Source organism: Drosophila ficusphila, unplaced genomic scaffold (assembly GCF_018152265.1).
Source record: "Drosophila ficusphila isolate 14025-0441.05 unplaced genomic scaffold, ASM1815226v1 contig_197, whole genome shotgun sequence".
Lineage (NCBI taxonomy): Eukaryota > Metazoa > Arthropoda > Insecta > Diptera > Drosophilidae > Drosophila > Drosophila ficusphila.
Genome location: NW_025064091.1, coordinates 8,015,844 through 8,038,411, shown reverse-complemented (window position 1 = coordinate 8,038,411; position 22,568 = coordinate 8,015,844). Strand labels below are relative to the sequence as shown.

General features: G+C 40.6%; 3 protein-coding genes across 6 annotated transcripts; all 3 read right to left on the bottom strand.

Annotated features, from left to right (window-relative positions):
• Nucleotides 1-65: 65 nt before the first annotated feature.
• LOC108098085 (17-beta-hydroxysteroid dehydrogenase 13) lies at nt 66-9,204 on the bottom strand. Of its 2 annotated transcripts, none has more exons than XM_017200789.1 (4): nt 9,121-9,204; nt 3,543-4,038; nt 1,171-1,353; nt 66-832 (listed from the first exon to the last, which is right to left on the bottom strand). In XM_017200789.1, the coding sequence occupies exons 1-4, from the start codon at nt 9,187-9,189 to the stop codon at nt 576-578; spliced, it is 1,005 nt and encodes a 334-aa protein (XP_017056278.1). In that variant the 5' UTR covers nt 9,190-9,204; the 3' UTR covers nt 66-575. The 2 variants fall into 2 exon arrangements, with proteins under 2 accessions (XP_017056278.1, XP_017056279.1); XM_017200790.1 differs by lacking the exon at nt 9,121-9,204 and adding an exon at nt 6,210-6,373.
• Nucleotides 9,205-9,765: 561 nt separating this feature from the next.
• LOC108097880 (EF-hand calcium-binding domain-containing protein 1) lies at nt 9,766-14,832 on the bottom strand. The gene is made up of 5 exons (XM_017200416.1): nt 14,799-14,832; nt 11,365-11,713; nt 11,125-11,248; nt 10,214-10,573; nt 9,766-10,131 (listed from the first exon to the last, which is right to left on the bottom strand). Exons 1-5 carry the CDS (start codon nt 14,830-14,832, stop codon nt 10,012-10,014), a joined length of 987 nt encoding a protein of 328 aa, XP_017055905.1. The 3' UTR covers nt 9,766-10,011.
• Nucleotides 14,833-14,894: 62 nt separating this feature from the next.
• LOC108098083 (ubiquitin-conjugating enzyme E2 H) lies at nt 14,895-21,154 on the bottom strand. Of its 3 annotated transcripts, none has more exons than XM_017200786.2 (2): nt 20,829-21,154; nt 14,895-17,303 (listed from the first exon to the last, which is right to left on the bottom strand). In XM_017200786.2, the coding sequence occupies exon 2, from the start codon at nt 16,930-16,932 to the stop codon at nt 16,381-16,383; it is 552 nt and encodes a 183-aa protein (XP_017056275.1). In that variant the 5' UTR covers nt 16,933-17,303; nt 20,829-21,154; the 3' UTR covers nt 14,895-16,380. The 3 variants fall into 3 exon arrangements, with proteins under 3 accessions (XP_017056275.1, XP_017056274.1, XP_017056276.1); XM_017200785.2 differs by having other exon boundaries at nt 20,843-21,154; XM_017200787.2 differs by lacking the exon at nt 20,829-21,154 and adding an exon at nt 19,227-19,405.
• Nucleotides 21,155-22,568: the final 1,414 nt, after the last annotated feature.

The window sequence follows — 22,568 nt, the reverse complement described above, 5'->3', positions numbered from 1 at the left end:
ACTTAAACATCGGACACATTAAGCCAGCTTCTTTGGGTCAAACGAGCGAGACGAGACTTTATCACTTAGTGGATTACTCTTTGGAGACCTTTATTATACGACCAACACAATTAGCCCGACCAACGTTCGCCTTTAATTAAGTAACAACCTTTTTCTAACAGCCAAACAGCCAAACAGCTAAACAGCTGAACAGCCAGAGCTCGGTTAGCTTAGTTCACTTTTCGTGCATTAATTAGTTGCACTACTCCACTACTACTATTTCTACTTTACACGGCAATTAAGAGGTTACCCCCTCTTAAAAGAAAAAAAAGGAAAACTATTAAGCTATGTGATCTAGTGGGGAAAGCGGGGGGCTTTCTTTGCAAGAACTTCTGGAAGAACTTGTGGAAGAACTTCTGGAGGAACTTCTGGATGAACTTCTGGATGAACTTCTGGAAGAACTTCTGGATGAACTTCTGGATGAACTTCTGAATGAACTTCTGGAAGAACTTCTGGAAGAACTTCTGGAAGAACTTTTGGAGGAACTTCTGGATGAACTTCTGGAAGAACTTCTGGATGAACTTCCTCTCTAGATCTTATCGGTGTCCACTCCCGTGTCGAGGAAGTCGTTCACGAGTCGCATCGCCTTGCGGGGAATCAGGCGACCGATCTTCTCCACGGCGACGAAGTGGCGGGGAATCGCTGCCTCCTCCAGTCCCTGGCGCTGGGCCTCGATGATCGAGGCGGCGGCCACCTCCGGGGAGATCAGCTTGAAGAGCTTGGGGAACCGGTAGCGGGGGTTCTTGCACAGACCCGTGTCGATCATGTACGGGAAGATGGTGGTCAGCTTGATCTGTACGAATGAAATGGAAATAATAACATAGTAAATAGCATTCTCAATAAAAACTAATATTAAATAGCCAAAGGTTAGCTTGAACTGCAAGATGGATACGATGCATATAATAACAAACAATAAGTAAATAAATAAAAATAAATATGAAGTTCAGATGCACAGAATAGAATGTTCAACCCGCTTAAAAAGAAGGCTGTGTAAAATACCTTTCAGAACTTTAATTCGCTGGCAATAAACCAGGTTTCTTGATTATATTTGATGCTCTTTTTATAGCCACCTCAGCTTGGCTATCACGAGTGACTAATTGATGATTAGTAAGTGTATAGTGCGGTACTCACGTTGTTCTGGGGATTCTTCTGGCGCAGCTCCTCCGCGAGGGCAGCCATGTAGCCGCGGACGGCGAACTTGGTGCCGCAGTAGGGCACCAGGTTGATCAGACCGAAGAGTCCTGCGCAGGAGGAGAGTGCCACGATGCTGCCCTCGTTCCGCTCGATCATGTCGGGCAGGAAGGACTGGATTATCTGTGGATCGAGAACATAATGCATAAGTTACACTATATATATTAAATATGCTGGTAGTTACATTAAATATCATAAAGGCATCAGATATCAGTGCATGTTTAACATTAGAAGATTATTATTATCATGGTTAAATAAATTTAAAAAAAAGGAAAAACAAATTTCTGGAAAGGGATTGAACTCACATCTGGATTGTTATCTTGCTTATTTCAAAAAATGTTTGGGATCTATTCAAGATATACATATTTAGATATATATATATTTAGATTTATAGATTGTTTAGAATTGTAGAATGTAAAGATATTTTTTGACTAAGAACAAATAAATACAAAAAAAAAAATTAAGAAAAAAAATTCTGGAAAGCTATGAGGACTGATAACTTGCTTATTTCAAAAAATATTTAAATTCTATTCAAGTTATGAATAATCAAGTGGATATATAAATACATACAGCTGTGTTCATAATAATAGCAGTGCTGATGACGTACATGTTTAAGATCGAAAAAGCATAGTATAAACACTAAATTGGGACAAATTAGGTTTACATCAACATAATATATTTAATTTTAATCATGTTAACATTTATTTCAGTTTAATTACTCCATTTTTTTTCGAAAATATAGATAATAACAAAATAATACCGATAAAATGTGGTGTTCATAATAATAGCAGTGTTACCAAAAAAAATTAAAAAATTCAACAAATCTTAAAAATAACTTAATGCAAATAACAATAATGATAAATATTATCTAATGTTTTGTCGTAAAACCTTTATTGGCTATTACAGCTTCACACCTACGTGGCATGGAGTCCACCAAGTCCTGGCAGCGCTTGGGGGGAATCTGCGCCCACGCGTCCGGTACAAATTGCCAAAGCTGCGACTTTGAAGTCGGGGATTTCTTTGCCACATATCACTTGATGTCCCCCCATAAATTTTCAATCGGATTTAAATCCGGGGACTGTGCTGGACACGACATTACATCAATGTTTTCTTAAATAAACCAGCTCTTATCCAATTTGCTGGTATGTTTTGGGTCGTTATCCTGCTGGAATGACCATTTTAAGGGCATATCCCACTGTGCATAAGGAAGCATAACATTTTTGAGTATGTCCACAATGACGTGTTGGTCCATGATCCCATAGATCATATGTATGCGACCCACGCCGCTGTACGAAAAACAAGCCCATACCAATATTTTAAGGCCACCGTGCTTAACGGTCTTAAGAGTGTGGTTTGGGTGGTACTCAGTGTTTGGGGGGTCGTCGGACATACTGTCTTGAGCCTCTCCCACCAAACAAGACCAGTTTGGACTCATCTGTCCAAAGAATATTGCGCCATTTCGTCACTGGCCAGTTCAAATGGCTTTTGGCAAACTCCAATCCAGCTTGGATATGCCTTTTACCAAGTAATGGCACCTTTCGGGGGCTTCGCGCATTAAAATTTCCATTTACTAATCGAAGGCGAATGGTGACGTCGCTGATCCCCAACTTCAGCTCCACTTTTACATCCCTAGAAGATGCAAGAGGATTCGCTTTGCTGAAGCACACTATTCGTCGATCCTTAATATCGGTTGTTTTTCGTTTGGGCCCCCGTGTTTTGGCCTTCCAATCATATTTAAATGGCATTGGATGTCAAAAATGGCATTGGATACCATTTTGGTAAAACAATTTACCATATCTTGGATTTGTTGATAGGTTTTTCCCTGCTTTCTAAGCTGAACTATCAACTTCCTCTCTTCCTCTGAACAGTGTTGTCCTCTACCCACTAAAATTAAAATTTTTGCATGGTTATTGTGTATTTTTATTTAAATTATATTAATAAACTCAAGCAGACTCACTTTTTGCAAAATTTTTAATGTTTTCGGCACTTTTTGTGGATTAAAATGAAAAACTGCTATTATTATGAACAGCCAAAAACTTGTGATTTTGCACAAGAATGTCCAAAAAACGAAAATAAAAAGCAAATCTAATGGAACTTTTTTAGTTTTCCTATCTCTGTATTCCATTTTACAAAAAAAATGATTAAGCGATCAACTAACGAAAAGGAATATGCTAAAATTACCGTTGTTTTACTTCGTTGCTCTTGCACTGCTATTATTATGAACACAGCTGTATATAGTTAAATATTCCTATATGTCATATGAATGTTAAGATATTTTTGGGTAAAACAAAGAAAGTTTGATGATGACTCACCCAGTAGTGCGAGATGACGTTGATGTCGTACATGAGGCGGATCTCGGACTCGGTGTGCTCGAGGAGGGGGTGGCAGGGCATGATGCCGGCGTTGTTGACCACCACGTGGACGAAGCCGTGCTCCTTGCGCACCTTCTGGGCCAGCTCGATGAGCTCCTCCCGCTTGGTGACGTTGCACACGTAGCCGAACGCCTTGCCGCCGCTTTTCTGGATCTCCTTGACGGTCTGGTTGTTCGTCTGCTCGTTCACGTCCCAGCAGAGGATGGTGGCGCCCAGCTTGGCGTACTGCAGGGCCATCTGCTTGCCCATGCCGTGGCCCGTGCCCGTGATCAGGACCACCTTGCCGCCCACCTCCTCGAGGGGCGCCGGCCGGAAGAGGCCCACGACGGACTCGACGATCGCTATCCAGAACTTGACCACCAGCAGCAGGATGTCCACCACCAGCAGGAAGATGTTGTACACATCCATGCCGTTGGCGTTGTTGCCGTTGCCAGCACTGCAAAAAAGGGAAGAATATAAAGGGTAATATTAGTAATGAATTTATAAAAAATATATATAATATATATCAGGCTATTCGCAATTCACACACCCTTTTCACAAGCTTTCCATTTTATTTAACTGAAACTTTCCTGGTGATCATAAATTTACTTTACTTCCAGAATGAACTACATGTAGTATATATAATCATGTAATGTATATAATCATATAATATATATAATCATATAATATATAATATATAGTATAAATCAGGCTAAATTCAATTCACACACCCTTTCCCCAAGCTCTTCATTTCATTTAACTGAAACATTGAACTTCACTGCTGATCATAAATTTACTTTATTTCCAGAATGAACTTTTAACTGGTGTATTAACACTATCTCATTACACTCACGTGCTAAGTTTAACATCAAATTATAGGTTTCTTGCCCTTTTCGCACAATAATATATAAACAATATATAATATATTATATAAACTGACTTGCAAATTGTAACCAAATAAATACACTTTTTAGGAAAACCAAATTTTCAGTTCGAAAATGATGAGATTTTTTTGGGGAAGTGCGTGTTTCTGCTAGTTGGACTTTTGATCTGAGCATCGTAATCATCAAAGGGAGTAAGTGGAGCAGAGTGGAGCGGAAAGGAGATGAACTCGGCCCAAATGTAACCGCAATGTCGGATCTTGCATGACCCACAGCCATTTGAATTGCCGCTTGAATTGCGAGTGTGCGTGTGGTACAAGTCATATCTCACAGAAAGCGACATCGGATGACCTTCGACATCCTCGATTCATCTTTTTCTGAAGCTACACCGGAAAAAGAGATCGTAATTCCACAATTTTAAGCCACTTTTCCTTGGATCTGACTACACGGTGCACTGCAACCAACAAGAAGCCATAAAGAGCTACAAAATAAACACAATCTTACTAATGAACTTATAATAAAAATGCAATTTGAGCACGTTCACTTAATGTTTCTCTAATGAATCACAATCTCAAGTTTTTATTTTGGGTTTAGTTACAAACAGATTCCACGGAAGTTGTTCCCCCACAAAATAAAAAAGGGCGGTAAATGTGGGAGGTCCACGCCTTTTTTTTTGTTTTTTCCCAGCTCATGTTCTGTAATTATATAGTTATATATAGTTGGCTGCAGCTGCGTGAGATCTTGATAATGCCAAACTGTTTCCAGCTTTCGGTTTGATTTTGTTTTCTGGTCTGTTTGTATTTCGATCAGCAAAAGCAAGCTATATATATATGGGTATATATTAATATGCTATATGCCCAACCAGATCGTGCCACCAATTTGACCACCCATTTGACCACGGCCTCGGATCCTCTCGCTCGCTCTCCCCCACTTTCCTTAGGCGGCGTCTCGCTCGCGCATTTCACTCTTATCACCGCACTCCTGGAATGCTATTTATAGTAGGTCGATCGGACCAGAATCGGACTGAACAGCCCACCTATGAGTGTCTATAGTTCCAAACAAATGCACAATCGAAATAGTTTAACGCCTCAGTGGCAACAATTTTTTTTTTTTTTTTTTTTCGCACTCAAAAAGCAGATCATCCGTAAATAATATAGTTTTGGGTTCCTAAGTATTCGCTTCATTAGATAAATAATAAAAGAAAAACAAAAGGCTTATCATTAGGAAATGTTGAACAAGAGTTCTTTGAAGTAGGTATTATCCAGTTATCGGAAATGGATATTCCCCAAACCCGCATAAGTCCTCCCGCATTATAATCCTTTCGTTCTGTGGCAGTTGAGAGCTGATAACCGAACACGATCTTTGGTCAAGGTTCGCGGGGCAATTTGGAATAGTTAGTTAAGTTAAACTAAGTCGGTTGAAGGTGATTTCAGCGCTCAAGTGCGCTGATCCAGATTGCACAACGGTCAAAGGTTGTCGCGATTATCAAGACCATCGTCATTATCGTCCATTTGTGGATATGGGTTACTCAAATATTCTGGGTGGGGTTACGCCCACTGAACCCTGTTCCTGGGCAGTAATACCAGAGTTCGAGATAAGGTGCCTTATCGCCGACAAACACTATGTTGCACTACATGTGTACAGTTCACTTGATAAGATATTTCCGATCCGATCTCACTCCCACAATCTCCCTACTAACTTTCTCTTTATTTGATTTGTGTGTTGCCAACCGCTGGGACTAACTAACCTTTGCGACACTTTCGACATTCTGTTACGGCCTGGGGGCTATATCCTTAAAGGATCGTACGGGTATATAGATGATCGGAGCAGCCGGAGCAAACCGTTAGCGGCTGTTAACGAATTCGGACTGAATAATATTCAGCAAAGTAAACACTACGCACCGTACCGCCGTGCCGGTCTTATAAGTTATTATTTCAAATCTACTCACTCACACACTCGTTTTTCGTTTTCGTTTTCCCAGTTTTTTTTCAGTTACTATATGGTACACGAACTTGTAGATAAACTCTGCCGCCGGCGACGTCGGCTGCGGCAGCGACGCCGACCGCAGCAGCGACGCCGACCGAAGAGCGCTCCACAAAACACGACTACGACATATGTTCAATGGCGCTGCTATTCCGATTTATTCCATTACAATCCGATCCGATCTATATGGAACGACATCCATACTGTGCAACGGTTTCCATATAACACACACTTGGCACACTCACCCACACACACACACACAAAGGCACACACTTACAGCGGCTAATCGGGCTTCGATAATAATACCCCACAGTGGGGGGCTCTAGTGCGAGGCCCGTAAAAATATATACATTTATCATATATGAAGGGAGAATATAGCCGCATGTGTCATATATAAATACAGGCAGAGCGGCGGAGTTTACGACCCAGATCGTTCAGATATCCAGACACTTAAAGCGCCAAAGATGCCAAAGATGCCAAAGGGAGGAAAAGGGGGGAAAGGGGAGGAAAAGGGGGAAAGGAGGGAAAAGGGGGAGAGATCGGGAAAGGATGCAAAACGCAACGCTTAAGCAGATTCATGGATTCACAGATATATAACACAAAAGTCGCTCCCGATCATTATACAGTTTCAGTCGCAGTTCAGATCGGTTCACCGAGTTACTCTTCTATTCTATTCATATTTTTTGTAATTTTTGTTCGACTCAGCATGACCACAGCGAAATCGGAGATAAGGACTCCAAGATAATCTATAGTCCCCATTGAAGTTTAACATAAGCTAATCGGGAAAACAAAAAACCACAATCACAAAAATTTTTACATTTTAATAATAGAAAAATATATATAATTATTATTGAGTAGTGTGTAAATTATAGCTCTTTCAATTTTAAATTTTTAAATAATATTTTGTAAATATTTTTGCACTTTTTCTCAGTTATTTCCCACTGTGCACTACTTGACCCCTGGGACAGCTTAACTTGCGATTAGATTGGAGTCCTTCCCACATGCCAGCTCACCATGATCAGTCAGTTTGGCACAAGAGGGCAAAAGTATTGGGCTCCACGAAAGCGAAAACATTGCACCCGCCGAAGAATCAACCGCGTAGAACCCAACCCACGTCGATAGGTTATAAATAAGTTCGATTAGTCACAGAAGTTGCCAATAAACGTGCCGCCACATATAGTAAGGTCCCAGTATTATATAAGCCCCATTCACTGGCTTTACCTGTAATTGAAAGATAATACCGACTTGTTAGCGACTTCAAGTGCGCAAGGTTTATCCGCAATCTTGTTAGACAGATGCATATTCCTATAATTATTTATACGACCAGTTATAACCCAACAAGAACTTCCAGTTTTCCGATCAATTTTCCTCCTATGTTTTTCACTAGGCAATAAAAAATGTAAACTTGGCTTTAATTGCATTTATTTTATAAATTATTGACTTATCGTGGTTTAATGTTGTTTACTAATAGCTTAATTAAATGTTAATAAGTGAGATAAATTAGCTATAATACTTACTGTATACACTTGTCAGTTGCTTTTCAACTTTTGAACTTTGTTTGTAATCCATAATCAACATTTGTTCGGGCTACTCATTAATCATAGGCATTGTCTGCCTTTTAAAACACCTGACAACAAGTTGATATAAATAAAAGTTTTAGAACAAATAAACATTAGGTTTACATTTAAATGTGACTTTTGTGGTTTAAATATTTTAGTTATTGGGAAGTTCGCTAAAGTGTATCGAACGTTTATACATTGCTTGAGGCAAATGAAACACATTCAAGGGCAGCATCTTCCTTTCCGGGGAATCGCACTTGGCGACCGTATAGTGTTCAGCATGTGGCACTCATTCCGGTTCTCCGGCAATCCGGTCCACCTTCCAATCGCCAAGTGCAGCGGCAAATGGCATGGAGCCAACGGTTCCGAGTGGAACGAGTAGCACAGGCGTTTGGGCGTTGCATGAATGCATCCAATGCATCCAATAGATAAACAAGATTCGTGACAATTCGCCACTCGGCTGGCTGGCTGGCTGTTCATCCATATAGTCTATATAGTATAGGCATATATAGTTGTGGATGCGGCTGGCTAATCGAATAAATTAGCTCGCATTACCGGACCGGTTGGCCTATCCGACCGACCGACCGACTACTAGCTACTACTGCTACTCATTGTTTCACCCGAGACCTGCACAAATATGACGCCTTGACAGCTCATCCGTCTCCGGAGTCCGCAGTGATCCCAATGTGGATACGTGCCAATTGCCGATCGCGAATTGCCAATTGCATCTGTCGACGGCCAGCCACTTGCCCCCAAGTCGTCGTGGGTCGCGGGTCGGGGTCACCTCCACAATCGTCCAACTATCCAACTAACCATCTAACCAGCCGCCATCGATCGCGCTTCACGTCTGGCCATTAATCGGGGTCACCAGTTCAAGTGTGATTTACGATTGGCTCCCTGGTAACCAGCTACTTAGTTTGCACGCCACTTTTCGCTAAGAAGGGAACTCCACATTTCCGAAATATGAATCAACAAGAAATCAACTTCTGACTGATATTATAATAAATATAAAATTATAATAAATATAAATTATAAAATTATATTGTATTATATTGAATATTTGAATTGCTTTTACACGGCCACGTCATCACTAAATTTAAAAAAAATGGTACTCACCTTATTGGGTTTGGAGGCACTCCATCCTGGAGTGCAGTAGAAGCAGGAAGGGATCAGCATCGCCTGCATTCAGAATTAGTTTATAAAATAATTAAATTTATTAATTGCAAAGTATGTGATGATGCACTGCATCCTGGAGTGGAGTCCAGTAGAAGGAACCACTTCACAAGCACACACACACTTCCACAAACCAAAAACAGTTTCTCAGAGGAACTGCCGGTCATCCCGGAGAACTGAGGAATTGGCCAAAATCAACCCCTATCCCACTAAGATTCGACCAGAACCAGTTGAGAATTATAGGTGCAAGAAATAATACAAAACATTTAATTACCATTGCCGATGACGTGGCGATTGCCAATGTAAATAACATAACATTTACATTACATTAACATTAAAAATTACAATTAATGTTAACTTAATGTTATCTAACATTTTTCAGGTGTTAAATTCTCAACTTACAAAATGTTACATTTTCCATTTAGCATGTTAATTTGCAGAAATAGATTCAGATCGAGATGCTGATGAATATATATTCCTTATACCCTTTGCAAGGGTATAAAAATGTTTTTAATATGACGCACTCTCAGTTTAATAAATAAGTCACACATTCCCAAACAAATTTTTTATTTTCATTCGATAATAAACATGACAAATTCAAAGATACTTAGAAGCATTACTCACTGTAAATAATCTTTAAACTTACAGTCACTTCAAGTTAGTTAAATAATAGTCAACTAGTCAGTTTGTCTTTAAAGTTGTTTACCAAACAAGTTGTGTTACTTTAAACAGATAAAAGTATCAACAAATTCAAAACAGAACTGTGTTGTATGTCATTGATAAAATATATAACAAATTTAAACAAATTTAATTTAATTTATAATCGTTTGCAGATCACACCTGCAGCGTTGAGAAAAAGGAAACCACCGCACTGTCCGTGGGAAGACATTGTCCAAAGGCTTCGATTAGCAGGGGCTCAGCTGTGACCGTGCCCATAAAGTCCTCCAAGGATACCTGTCCAGGATGCCAATCAGCTCAGTTATTTGAAGGGAGGCACTTAATCCTGAAGAGATCCCACTTAAGGTCCGCCACTCACCTTGCCGTCCTTGTCCAGGTCGAACTTTTTCAACACAATCTCGACGAGGTCCTTGACTCCCTCGTCGGGATCTTCGTCCTGCGGCTGCTTGATCAGGCAGTTCCTCAGCAGCGTGAACATCTCGTCCTTGGTGATGAAGCCATCGGTGTTCAGATCGTAGACCCGGAAGCAAAAGGCCGCTCGTTCCGCCGGCGTTCCCCGCAGGAAGGTGGAGAGTCCAATGAGCCAGCCTTCCAATCGAAGGGGCAGTCCCTCGTGGGCCTTGTCCCAGCTGCAGAAGATGCGCTCCATCAGGATCTCCTCGGTGACGATGTCGAAGGTGCTGTGCAGGAGCTCTCGGAACACGATTCGATCGATGCCCTGGTTATAGTATTTTAGGTTTAGTAAGAGGTTTATGTTAGTTAATAATGATTTAATTAAAGCAATATACTTTACACGAAGCATAAACATAAGTTTCATTAAAAGGGTTTGCATTTGTATGCAGGAGTGGGATAAACTTTGAAGTAACCCATAAATTAAATACAATTCAGTTAATCAATCACTAAAATGTGATTGTTAACTAATAACAACAAAAACTAAATTAGCCATGGACTTCATACGACACCAAAACATGACTTACAAATAAAATGAATAAAATAAAAATGCTTTCAATGAAATTTAACATACTATATATATATATATATATATATATATATATTTTGTATGCAGGGATAAGATATATATTTAAATAAAATTCAATTAATCAACCACTAAAATGTGTATGTTAACTAATAATGTAAGTTAATAATATCCTTCACACGAAACAAAAACAAAAGATTCATTGAAAGCGTTTTAATTTGTATGCAGGAATAAGACAACATATAAAGTAAGCTTTAAATTAAATAAGATTTAATTAATTAATCCGTAATTACCTCCACTGCGGCATGGGGCTTGGCAATCGCGGCGCTCGAGGAGCTGGAGGCCAGCGTCTTGGCCGCGTACTGGCAGTTGGACACCAGCTTGCGATAGATCCTGCACAGGGCGTCCAGTTCATCCCTGTGAGGATTAGCAAGTGTTAGCCTGTTAGCTTGAAACTCCCCTGATCCCTAATCCCTGATCCCTAATCCCCAATCCCTAATCCCAGATAGTATGGTATGGCGTGGGCAACTCACTTGGTGAAGCGCGTCTTCTTGCGCAGGCTGTCCAGCAGCTTGGGGTTCACCTTGCCGCTCAGCTCGTCCATCCTCCGTTGGCGCTGCTGGCGCTTGTTCTGCAGGGCAGCCGCCGCGTTCTTCGACTGCTGGTTGCTCGAGTTGCGCTTGCCGCTGGCGAGGAACACCGACACCGTTTTCAGTATCGTTTTGTTGGCATGTAGTGTGGATCTGCCGCCGCTGGTTGTGGCGCCTCCGGTTGCTGTGGGTGCCGCTGCTCCACCACCACCACCACCTGCGCCACTCGTTGCCCCACCATCCCGATTGGGTGTCGGTGTTGGCGAACGCCCCTTGCCGCCGCCAGCTTTTCCTGCAAACAAAAAAAAAGGGGGTGGGGAGGGGGGGAAGTCGTGGTAATCGCGGGCTAAATAAGAGGAGAACTTGCCAGTTACTTGGGTGCGTGTCTCGGTGTCTGGGTGTCTACTGTGGGTTGCTGGGTTGCTACTTTATGTGTCAAACTCGACACGCTCAACCCAGCTACCTTCCCCCTCCCCCTGCCCCCTCCACCCTTTTGAGCCCACTCCAGCTCAGAGTTGGCCAGCAAAGCGCTGTCTGAAGTAGCATGTATAGCATGTGGAGCAGGGGCAGAGCAAACAAAAGGCCCCAAATGCAAATGCGCCCCATCCAAATGGGTAATAGCGTTCACATTCTGCCCATGAATCGCTTTGGCTGGCTACTTCGATTCAAGTACACTGCGAGAAACCAATATTGGAGGGACTATTCACGTTCTTTTCACGGATAAATGCCACATGCCAAATTTAAAAGGTGATTTGATAACTATTATATAATATATTGTTATAGTTGAGATTCTAAACTGGGAACTTTGATTTCAGTTTACTTAAAAGTTATCCCACTTACAGAGTTTCTGGTGCAAAAGTGTCGCACCCCGACTTTTTGTTCAGTGCACTCATTTACTTTTGTGCTCACTTTGATTTCAATCTGCGCCCATACAACAGAATGCACTCCTCCTCGCGAACAATGTTATTGTTTTGTTTAGTTGTTTAGTTGTTTCGATGTGTCGTGCTGCCTTTGGGAAAAAATGTTATTATCTTGTGATTACCCAAATAAAAATGAGTTGGGGGGCCCGTCTGTCTATCCATCTGCCTATCTGTCTGTTTATGACCGCCTCCGCCGACCCGAGGCACTATAATTTTATTAGCATTTCCATTTGCCTTGGGCGCTTTAGTCCTCGAGGAGCGTCTGTCTAGAGTCCATGTTCTCGTACGGCAAACGGGATACGGAATACGGCATACGGTTTCATGTAATTTGTTGATATCGGTTGCCACGGGCCATCCACCCACTCACCCACAATCACACCCACATTTACTCCCACTCCACTCGACCACCGATGGGGCAAATAAATCAGACATGTTTGGACCCGGCAGTCCGTCAACGGGTTGCACATGGCACTCCACCTCCTCCACTGGAGAATGCAACTGCCTATGGGTGCGCCTGTTCCATGTGCAACATCTGTCTGCTGTTCCCCCAATCACACATGACACAGAGCACCTGGTCGGTCGCCTGTGTCCCCGCCTGTTTGTGTTGGCCAATCCCTCGGAATGCTAGCCATTCAGTCAGTGCGATTCAGTCGCGATTGGCAAGCCAAACGAAGGGATCTCCTCCAGCGGAAGCACGGACTCCATTTTCCAGGCTGAGTTTACTTCAAATTTTGAATCCTTCATTTGCACCTCTAGAATATTAAGCCACAATTCCACCTTTACGAACAGGATTAACAACTTTAAAAGGAACAACAAATTACATGCTTTTAGAGGTTCTTTTTTCCCAAGAATTGAATCACAAATATTTACTTTGAGTTCGGATCAGAATTGGTAAAGTAATGAACTCTGGAAGTGCAGTGTTAGGCCATATTGAAAACCAATGGATACTTGAAAAACTTTGACATAAAGAGGGGTAAGCAAATTAAACTTCACCAATTTAAAGACTCTAAGGCAGTTTGTTAAGAGTTCGATTACAAGCATTCAACGCTAAGAGAGAAAGAACCCAATACTTGTAGAAATCTACCACAAACATTTACATAACATAATACATAAGTGAGTATAAAGGTATTCAATTCCCTGTTTTGTTTACTAATATTTTTCCACGGTTCTATACAAGTTGCAGGAGGGCTCAAAGTTGGAGCAGCAGAACCAGGCACGCCGAAATTATTGGTTTTCCAAGTGAACGCGCAATGCAACTGGCAACTGACATTACATCACAGAAAGACGTGACTCCGGATCCGGATACGGATAAGGAACTTATTTTACTGCTGTAACTTCAATGAGTTCGACTTTTGGCAGGAACTCCCCTTTTGGCCAGAAAGTGGAATTTTAGCCCGCAGTGGCGAGGACCAACTTGCGTTCAACTATTTGGCAAACTTGGTGCACTTTTGCTGGTGGGCGCAGTAAAGTATGCTACGCCCGGAGTAATTACAGCTCAACACAGTTACATGGGTACACACACACACAGAGCTTTGAGCTGCTCTCACACACACACATGCACGGAATGTTGTTGTTATTGCTTTTTAAATAGATCTTTAAAGTAGATACCCATGGCTTCGGTGGCAGTTGTTGCTGCTGCTGTTGTTGTTGTTGTTTTGATTGCCCGATTAACTCCACGCAGGAGCGTTAAAACCGTGTCCCTCGGCCCTTGGGCCAAAAAAACAAATGGGGGAAAACGGTAAAAACAGAAAAGCAGAGGCACAAACAGAATCAGAAAGAAATGGGCGAATAGGAAATCAACAAACGCGCCACTTTCCACCACTGGAGTTTCCAAGGCGTTGACATTCCCCAGGCATTGTCAGTTGGTCTAGGTAAGGAGTAACTGCCCCGCCTCCCTGCCCCTCCATGGATGGATTCTATATTGCCAAATGGGGCGGGGGCGGGGGCGGGGCGGTCGCGGTGCCAGGCGAACGAACGAACATCCAACAAACATCCAATTCAACTATTGACAAAACAAGGCCAAGAAACGGGCGTTACTTTCTTTTCTTTCGTTTCCTGATTTTTATTTGTTAGATTTCACTTGTTTGTAACAACATGTTTCTTTTGTTTTTCTCAATTTGTTTTAATTTGTGTTTACTATTTTATACTCGTCATTATCATCATAATCATCAATCCCCCTTGTCCACTGGGGCTTACTTCCTTCCATTCGACTTCGATTGCTTGAATTACGTTTCAATTATTGTGTATCCTGATAGATATAGGCATATATACGGTGTGTGTGTGTGTGTGTGAGTGTGTGTGTTTAACTTATATACAACTATCAGATTACTCATTAATTCTGCTTATAGACTTAAGCATAAGTATTGTTATAGTGTTAGTACACAGTACAGTAGATCGGTAGTGTCTATATATATGCACTTTAATTTGATTTCGCTTAAGACCCCTCTAAGACCAGACCCTCCTCCACATCCATGCCATGGCTATGGGTCATCCTTGAATCCTCCAATTAACAATTTTGAGGAGCGAAAGCGAAAGAGAGAACAAATGATCAAGTAAATGTCGCGTAAAAGCAAAATGTATTATATTAAGAAAAAAAAAACAGAGTTGGTTTTGGCTTAAACACGGGTGGCATAAGTTAGACAATAAGGGTTATTGCATTTAATTAATTACACGATCAATTCGAATCCTATTTTAAAACATTACATAATAACCGTACGATAATATTAATTAACAAGAAAAAGAACTGCAACGTTTATTCTGTCTGTTCCACGTAATCGTCTCCAAACGCTTCCTCTAGGATTTGTCTTGGTTTTCTACTTTAGTTCTATTTAGTTTCGATCGTTTACATTACATTTTTTGTTTTATTTTCTGTTTCTGTTTTTTTTTTGTTTTTGTTTTTGTTGTTCTTTTTAGGGTTTTTGGCAGGGACAATGCTGCTAAGTCGGATGATTTACTGAAAAAACATATAATGTGGCAATGGGAATCCTACAAAACGTGTTCACAAATAAACAAAACAAACAAACAAACACATAAAGCTGAGGCAGAACAAAAAACAAAAACACATTGCTTCGTTGATCGATTTAAGCGCGGCGATTGAGGCGATTCCTCTGGATTATTGGGTACACATCTTGTGGCAATTCGGTTGTGTGTGTTGTGTGTGGTGTGTGTGGTGTGTGGGGATTCTCCAAAAACATTCCTTTCTGATGGTGGTACTTGTGTTTACGATACGTTTCTATCAACTTGTTGCTTGTTGCTCCAATGCTCAATAAACTCTATGGAACGAACGGGCATCGACGTCTGTTTAATGCCAGATCAAGGCCAAAAGCAAGGCATGTGCACTTACTATTTAACCATTTAAATTGCGCTTGCATCTACGCTTCTTATCTTCGTTTATCTGTTATCTGTTGTATCTGTTGTATCTGCTGTATCTTATGGGTTTTTCTGTTTCCATTCTTTTTGTTTTTGTTCTCCTCCGTTCCGTTTTTGTTGTGGTCTATATTAATAACTGTTACGATCTGTTGCGATCCTTCTTCCTTGCTCCAATCCTTCTTGTTATCAGCTACTGATGGCTAAACTAAGAGTTTTCAAATCTTGTTTTTCTTTCTGCTTACATTAGTGTGTGTATATATATATATATATATTTTTCTGTATGTATATATTTATATGTATGTGCGTGTGTGCGCAGATCATCACACGCCATCGTCGAATCACTTTCTATCTTAAAATCCAATTATCATTTATACTTTATCAATTATATATGCATATATATATATATACATATACATATACGTATACATATATATATTTTGTTGCTTGTTGTTCCGTCGCCAACTGAGAGGGTATTTGTGTGTGGTTTCTTCATCATTATTTTTTCTGCAGTGGGGGCGGAGTCGGGGAGTAGTGGATGTGGATGGGAAAGTGGGAAGTGGAGTGGGGGATAGGGCAAATGGGAGAGGGTATCGAAGCATTTGTATTAGGCTGTTGTCAGTGTTAGTGGAGTCAGCGGTAGATCCGTGGTGGACTGGCGACCCAACCGATATTATAACTCCATGTCCCTGGCCTCGTCCTCGCTGTAGTCGGACATGCTCGACTCGCTGTCGCTGCTCTCTCGCTCCTGCTGCGCCGCCCGCAGCGCATCCTCGGTGGCATACCGCTGCACATAGTCGGCCACCTTGCGATGGTACTCCTCCGGCTCGTGCAGGTACAATGCGGCCGCGTCCCGATTGAGCGGATCGACCGGATTGGGATATGTGAGCAGTTGCGGCAAGAACGATTCGAAGATGTTCGACAGATCGTACAGCGCCGTCCAGGCCTGGTTGATCACATCCAGGCACACCGTGCCGGATGACTCGTCAATGTTCGGATGGTAGATCTTGTTCACAAAGCCGATGCTCGGCGACTTGAACGGGTAGGTGTCGGGCAGGTAGACGCGCACCTTCCACACGCCGCCCTCGTAGGGCGTCTCCGTTGGCCCAAAGAACTTCACGTGGAACTCGTTGAGGCCGCCCAGGATGGTCACCTCGTGCTTCGACTCGATCAGCTTGATCACATCGTTGTCCATGCGTCGCTTTCCGGCACTCGGCGAGGACATTTCGTCGTTTTGGTATTGGAGTTACTCTGGGTTGTCGTCTGGCTTTGCTTTATTTGTTTTTTGATTTGATTGATTTCCGTTCGGTACGGTTCGGTTCCGTTCGATTTGATTTGATTTTGTTTGGTTTGGTTTGGTTTTGGAGTGGTCGTCTCCTCGTTGTCTCGTTTTTACTAAGGCTAAGGCGGTGTTTTGTTTTGTTTGTTGGTTTCACTTTGTTCCGTGTGTATATATGTATATATTGCTAATGAGTTGCTTCCGCATCCCGCTTCCGGTGGCTGCTCTACTGCTCTACTGCTGCTCCTCCGTCTGCCTCCAACTGCTCCGCATTCGTCAACTTTCACTGGCCGCGTCCAGAGCAAAACGGGAGATCCCTGCAAGTGGACACAAGAATGAGCACAGGAAAGGTTATTTTAATTGTAGGCCAGGCAGTCGCCTCACAAGCAGGCTGACATCAAAAACACAGCAAGGCTTTTAAAAACATATTATATATTTTAAAAGATTTTCAAGGTCCTTTTTATTTTACACCTATTATAATGAGTGCAGTGTTTTATTAGAGTTTTTATCTTAATTAGCTTAAAATTTTGAATAAGTACAATAACGCTTGACTTTTCCAATTGACTGGTTAGGGTAAACATTTAAAACTCATTTAAAATAACAGCTACATATGTATTTCATTGGAGTCTGATATGTGATTTGAAGCATATTTTTCTCGCTAACTTGATCCTCTCAAAAAAGGGATTTGGTAAAGGTACAACATTAAGTTCACTAACGGAATTGATTTTAAAATATTTTTAATTACAGGTTAATTTTGCCGCCAAAAGATCGACTTCTTCGAATAGGACTGTGGGACCAGTGGAGGCGATATGATCTGGAGGAGGTCGAGTTACCTTCTGAGTTATCTATATGCAGTATATATATTTATATTCATGGATATGTAGGTCACCAGCGAATCTCATGCTTTTGCACACACATACACACTCGCAGGTACAACAAGCACATGCATACTTGGCCTAAATGAGAAAACTATGTCAGCAGTCAGTGACGTCGTCACCCAAGTCCACCCACTCCCGCTCTCTTTCTCTCACCCCCTTTCTCGCTCACTCTATAATACGTCATTGCCATTTGCAAAATACGTTGTCCTTCGAAACGGATTTGCTCCGCAGATTTATGCTGCATACTTTCGGGATACCGTTAAGCTTAGTCTCCCCATCGCCCCCTCTCTATTTCGCTCCTTCTCTCCTTCACTCACTTGCTCTTGGAGATTTTGTTTCAATTTCAATTCCGTTTCCTTTTGGTAGGCGGTGAGGGGATGGGGCGACAGTTGGTTGGTTGGGTGGCTGTTGTTTTCAAACAAGCTCAGCTGTTTAATGTTGTTGCTCGAAAGTAGCAGAGAGTACAAGAGTAAGAGAAAGAGAGAGAGCGAGAGCTAGTGCAGGCAAGAGAGGCTCCACCATAATCTTGAAATCAACAAATATACAGTGGGAGTTCAGAAAGTTCAATAGATATGCAATATTATTAAAAATAGCATTTAGGTGCTACATTTTTTTTACAAATTAAAAGAAAGGTGTTTTAATTTGTATTTATAGCTCAATACATTTTTTTAAACTTAGTATTTATATTAAAAGGTTTCCCTATTTACCCCACTGTACCTACTGCCATTTTCCCCTGTTCTATGGTTTGCCCCTTTTTATCTCCACCACTCTCCCACTCATTGGGATGAGCTAATTTTGCTGTTACTGCCACGCTCTCCACTCTCTTGCACTTTGTGTGTAAGTGTGTGCTGGCTCCCCCTCGCTCTTACTCTTTTTGGCCACCCCACATCAAAAGTCTTTCCGTTTCTGTCTTTCTGCCACGGTTTGGCTTCGTTAGTTTAACAAATTGTGAAATTCTCTTTCGATTTCTGTGTGTTGTTCGTGTGCAGAGGCGAATTGCTGTCGTCGATTTTGATGTTGTAGTTTCACTGTACGCAATAAGCGAAGTAATACTGTTACTCGTTGTTGTTGTTCCTATTACTTGCATTGCTTTTGTGTAAGACTTGAGTGTGAGTCCACATGGAAGATCACCAAGCAGCAACAACAAAAACAAACAACTACTAACCAAAAAAAAAATTGAGTCAGCTTCACTTTAATACTGTTTTTGATTTTATTATTGTTTATCTATTAGACTTTAAATATGACTTCTTCATTCCTTATATCCAGCAACTTATTAAGTCTTTAAAGAAAACGTTTACACTCACATACCGCACACACATGTTTATCAAATATTCTATTCTAAAAATTTCAAAAAATGCGTACTTTTTGGTTACTTTGTTTTTCACTTGCAACTTATGTTGTGGTTTTTGGCTGATGATTTTGTTGGCGCTCCTTCTCCCTTATGCACATATATCTGCATATGTGTGTGTTTTCGTTTTCGCTCGTTTTGTTGTCTACTTCAACTAGTTACTGAAAATTAACTGGCAACAGAGTTTCGAGCCCCCAAAGCAGAAAGCAGCGCACGTTGGAGCTCACGAGCATCTGACGGCGGCAGCGACGCCAGCATAAAGCAGAGAGCGACAATCAGGAGAGCAAGCGCAAAAGAGAGTGCGAGGAGGTTTGGAATGGATGGGAGAGGGCGAGGGAAAGAGCTTGCTGAATGCACTACACAGCAAACAAAGCAAGTACTCAATGTCAACTAGCAATAGGAAGCTCAGAAAGATGGGTTCTTTTTTTTAAGATTTGTTTGGAATATGCGTATGTACAAATTTTTCTACAGGTTTTTATATTAAGAGTTTAAAACTTTTGTACACATTATTAAACACTGATCAAACTCAAAAATGTTTTAAATATAACCGTGTTATGTTATAACAGTTTTTTCTCCGTGTACTGGGGCCCCCTTCAAAGAAAAAATCATAATAACAAAGCGATGAGCAACAACAAATTAGACGAAAAGAGAGCCCCAAAGCAAAGAAAAGCTATAATCAAGGACAGCGACAGCTGTAAAATGCAGCAAAAGCAAAGCCACAAAAACAACAGCAAGAGGCTAGAGAAAGAAATGATAAATAGCAGAAAAGAAGGGAAGAAGAGAGAGAAAAGCCGAAGTGGCGATGCCCTTCAAAATTGCACACACGTTAGCGAGTATGTGTGGAGCCTAGCAACAAAATACAAAAATATGTACATTTACCAAAAGCAATTAAAGGAGAACAATTAACGAGGTCAAATGCAACGGTTTAACGAAGGGTTCCAAAGCAAAGTTAATCCAAAAATTGGGAAGACATTTTTTCAACCTCCATACACTCCCATACACAGGCGTATTGGGTCATTGACTGCGTATGTGTGTGTGTGTGTGGGAGAGGTTCTGAAAAAGGTAGCAAATTTCATGCATTTAATTTATTACTTTGCTTTTGAATACATTTAATTGAACGTGTTGATAAGACTTTTAAAACGCAAAACAGAGAGGGAGAGGAAAAAACGAAAACACACAACGCAATAAGCAGGCCAAAAGCAAAGTGCGTAGTTTTCGGGTAGGTGGGGTAGGGTGGTGTGCAAAAGGGATGGCAACAGCACAACAAAGAAAAAAGTGCACTTAACGGGAGTTAAAGAGTTGAACCTCACACATAGCGTTTTCGACTAACGGTGAATTATTGAAAATGAAGGTAAATACCAATTGGAGAAGACGCCCGTTGGAAGTTCGTGGTTGATTTCAAGCAGACGAAATTCAAAATTAGAAGATGAGGGACAGAGACAAAGGAGCGGAAGAAAGATGGAAAACATTCACAGCTGTGCGGGGGTCAATCTGCTATTGTTGTTGTCGCAATCTTACACACACACACAAGCCACCCACACTCGCAAATATTCGCAATGTACAAATTGCAGTAATTTTATATTTTATCAAACAATTATACATACACAGAGACCCACCGTATATTCTGTACCTTTTCGTTTCTTTTATTTTGATTTCTCTCGCTGTGTATATATTTGCAGCAGTCTCCCGTTTAAATTTTATTGTTGCGGCTGTTGCCGTTGTTGTTGTTATTGTTGCTCGTGGGTGGTGTTGTTGTTGGCTGGCAGCCGCCTGCGATTCTTACGCTTCGATACTTCTCCACATTGCCCTTCTTTCACTGCGATCTGTGCATTTTCATGGACTGAATAATTAACTAATTATTTTGTTTTGTTTTCCGAAAAAACTGTGTTTTCGGGAAGGTTTGTTGGAATTGACCAAGGCTTAGTGTTGCCAGATGGTGAAACAGATTTCCCCCGAAATGCTATCGACCACCTGAAACATTCACTAAAAAATCCAGTTTTCATCAATCCAACAAAACATAGGTTTGCAACTTGGATGATACTGGTTTTAAGGGGGGGTAAGGTTTTAAAAATTTTTTTTTTTATTTTTTTTTTTTTTTTTTCTGAATGATTAATATGTCGAGAACATTGTGTAAAAATTTTGAGTCAATTAAAGTCAAACTAACAGAGTTACAGCGTTTTAAACAACCGTATTTGGGCGTATTTTCACGTATAAAAGTACTTTGAATCGATTTTGCCGAACACGCTATTTTCAAAGTCGGTGCCCCTCATAACTTCAAAACTACTGCACCGATCCTTTTGAAATTTTAAACACTATTTCTGTACATATTTTACGAGGTAACGCTGTCGAGTTTTTTTTTTTTTTGTTCATAATTTTGATTTTGCAATGACAAATTAACCGATTTTTTCCCAAAAAATTGTGTTTTTCACTTCAAAGTCTTCGAAAAAATTAAAAAATTGCAATTTTCAAAAAACCTTCACAGCGTTACCTGGGGCGAACTATTATCTAACGAATGAACTTTCATTTTTTGATTTCGGTTGATCCAGCACCGAGTTATGAGGGGCACCGCAATTCAACTTTTTTTGGCGACACGTCCGGACAATTGCTACCATTGCCATATTTTTTAATATTTTTTTGTAAAAATTTGATAAAACATTCTTCTAATGTCATACTTTAATATACCGTTGGTTGAATAAATAAATTTTAACTGTGTCGTCAGGAAAAAAAATCACAAAAACATGGCTTTTTTCGCATGATTTGACCTTACCCCCCCCTTAAATCAAATTTTTAAATACAATGTATTTTAAATTTATTCTGTTATAAAATTTGTGTATTCAAAAAAGAATTCCTAGAAATTAAAAAAACTGTGAATAATAAAACAGGTTGTCAAATATACTCATTTGTTATTTATTTATTTATCGCATCCACCATATAGCCCAGAAATAGCGCCAACTCAAAAGAGGCTTGTGACAAGTGGCTGTTTCAGTTCTTCGCAAATAAAAAGGACTTCTATAAGGGGGGTATTACGAAGTTGCCATCTAGATGGAAACAGATTATCGAACAAAACGGCGCATATTTGAAGTAAATACGACCACTGCAACACTTTTTATATAGCATTTATTCAAGAGCAAAAAACGGAAGGGAGATATTAGTCAACATTTTTTTTCTAGAAAATCAAACGAAAATTCCGTTCCCAATGGAATCACATAATTTTGTGCTGTTTTATAGGGGTTAATAAATGTCAAATTATTAAAATTATAAAAAAAAAAAAAAAATTATGAACCAAATATGGAAAAATAAAGTATGTATTTTATAAAGCCAAAGCATTAAAACACATAAAGTTATATTTTTTTTAT

Excerpts from the sequence above, each read along its gene's own strand:
- LOC108097880 (XM_017200416.1), bottom strand. The coding sequence starts at position 14,832 with ATGACCCATAGCCATGGCATGGATGTGGAGGAGG. Across the intron at positions 11,714-14,798 it reads TGGCATGGATGTGGAGGAGG|GAAAAGCTGGCGGCGGCAAG; the intron begins GTCTGGTCTTAG and ends TTTTGTTTGCAG. Across the intron at positions 10,132-10,213 it reads ACCTGGACAAGGACGGCAAG|GTATCCTTGGAGGACTTTAT; the intron begins GTGAGTGGCGGA and ends CATCCTGGACAG.
- LOC108098083 (XM_017200786.2), bottom strand. The coding sequence starts at position 16,932 with ATGTCCTCGCCGAGTGCCGGAAAGCGACGCATGGACAACGATGTGATC.
- LOC108098085 (XM_017200789.1), bottom strand. The coding sequence starts at position 9,189 with ATGCAGGCGATGCTGATCCCTTCCTGCTTCTACTGCACTCCAGGATGG. Across the intron at positions 1,354-3,542 it reads ACGTCATCTCGCACTACTGG|ATAATCCAGTCCTTCCTGCC; the intron begins GTGAGTCATCAT and ends CTCGATCCACAG. Across the intron at positions 833-1,170 it reads AGAAGAATCCCCAGAACAAC|ATCAAGCTGACCACCATCTT; the intron begins GTGAGTACCGCA and ends TCATTCGTACAG.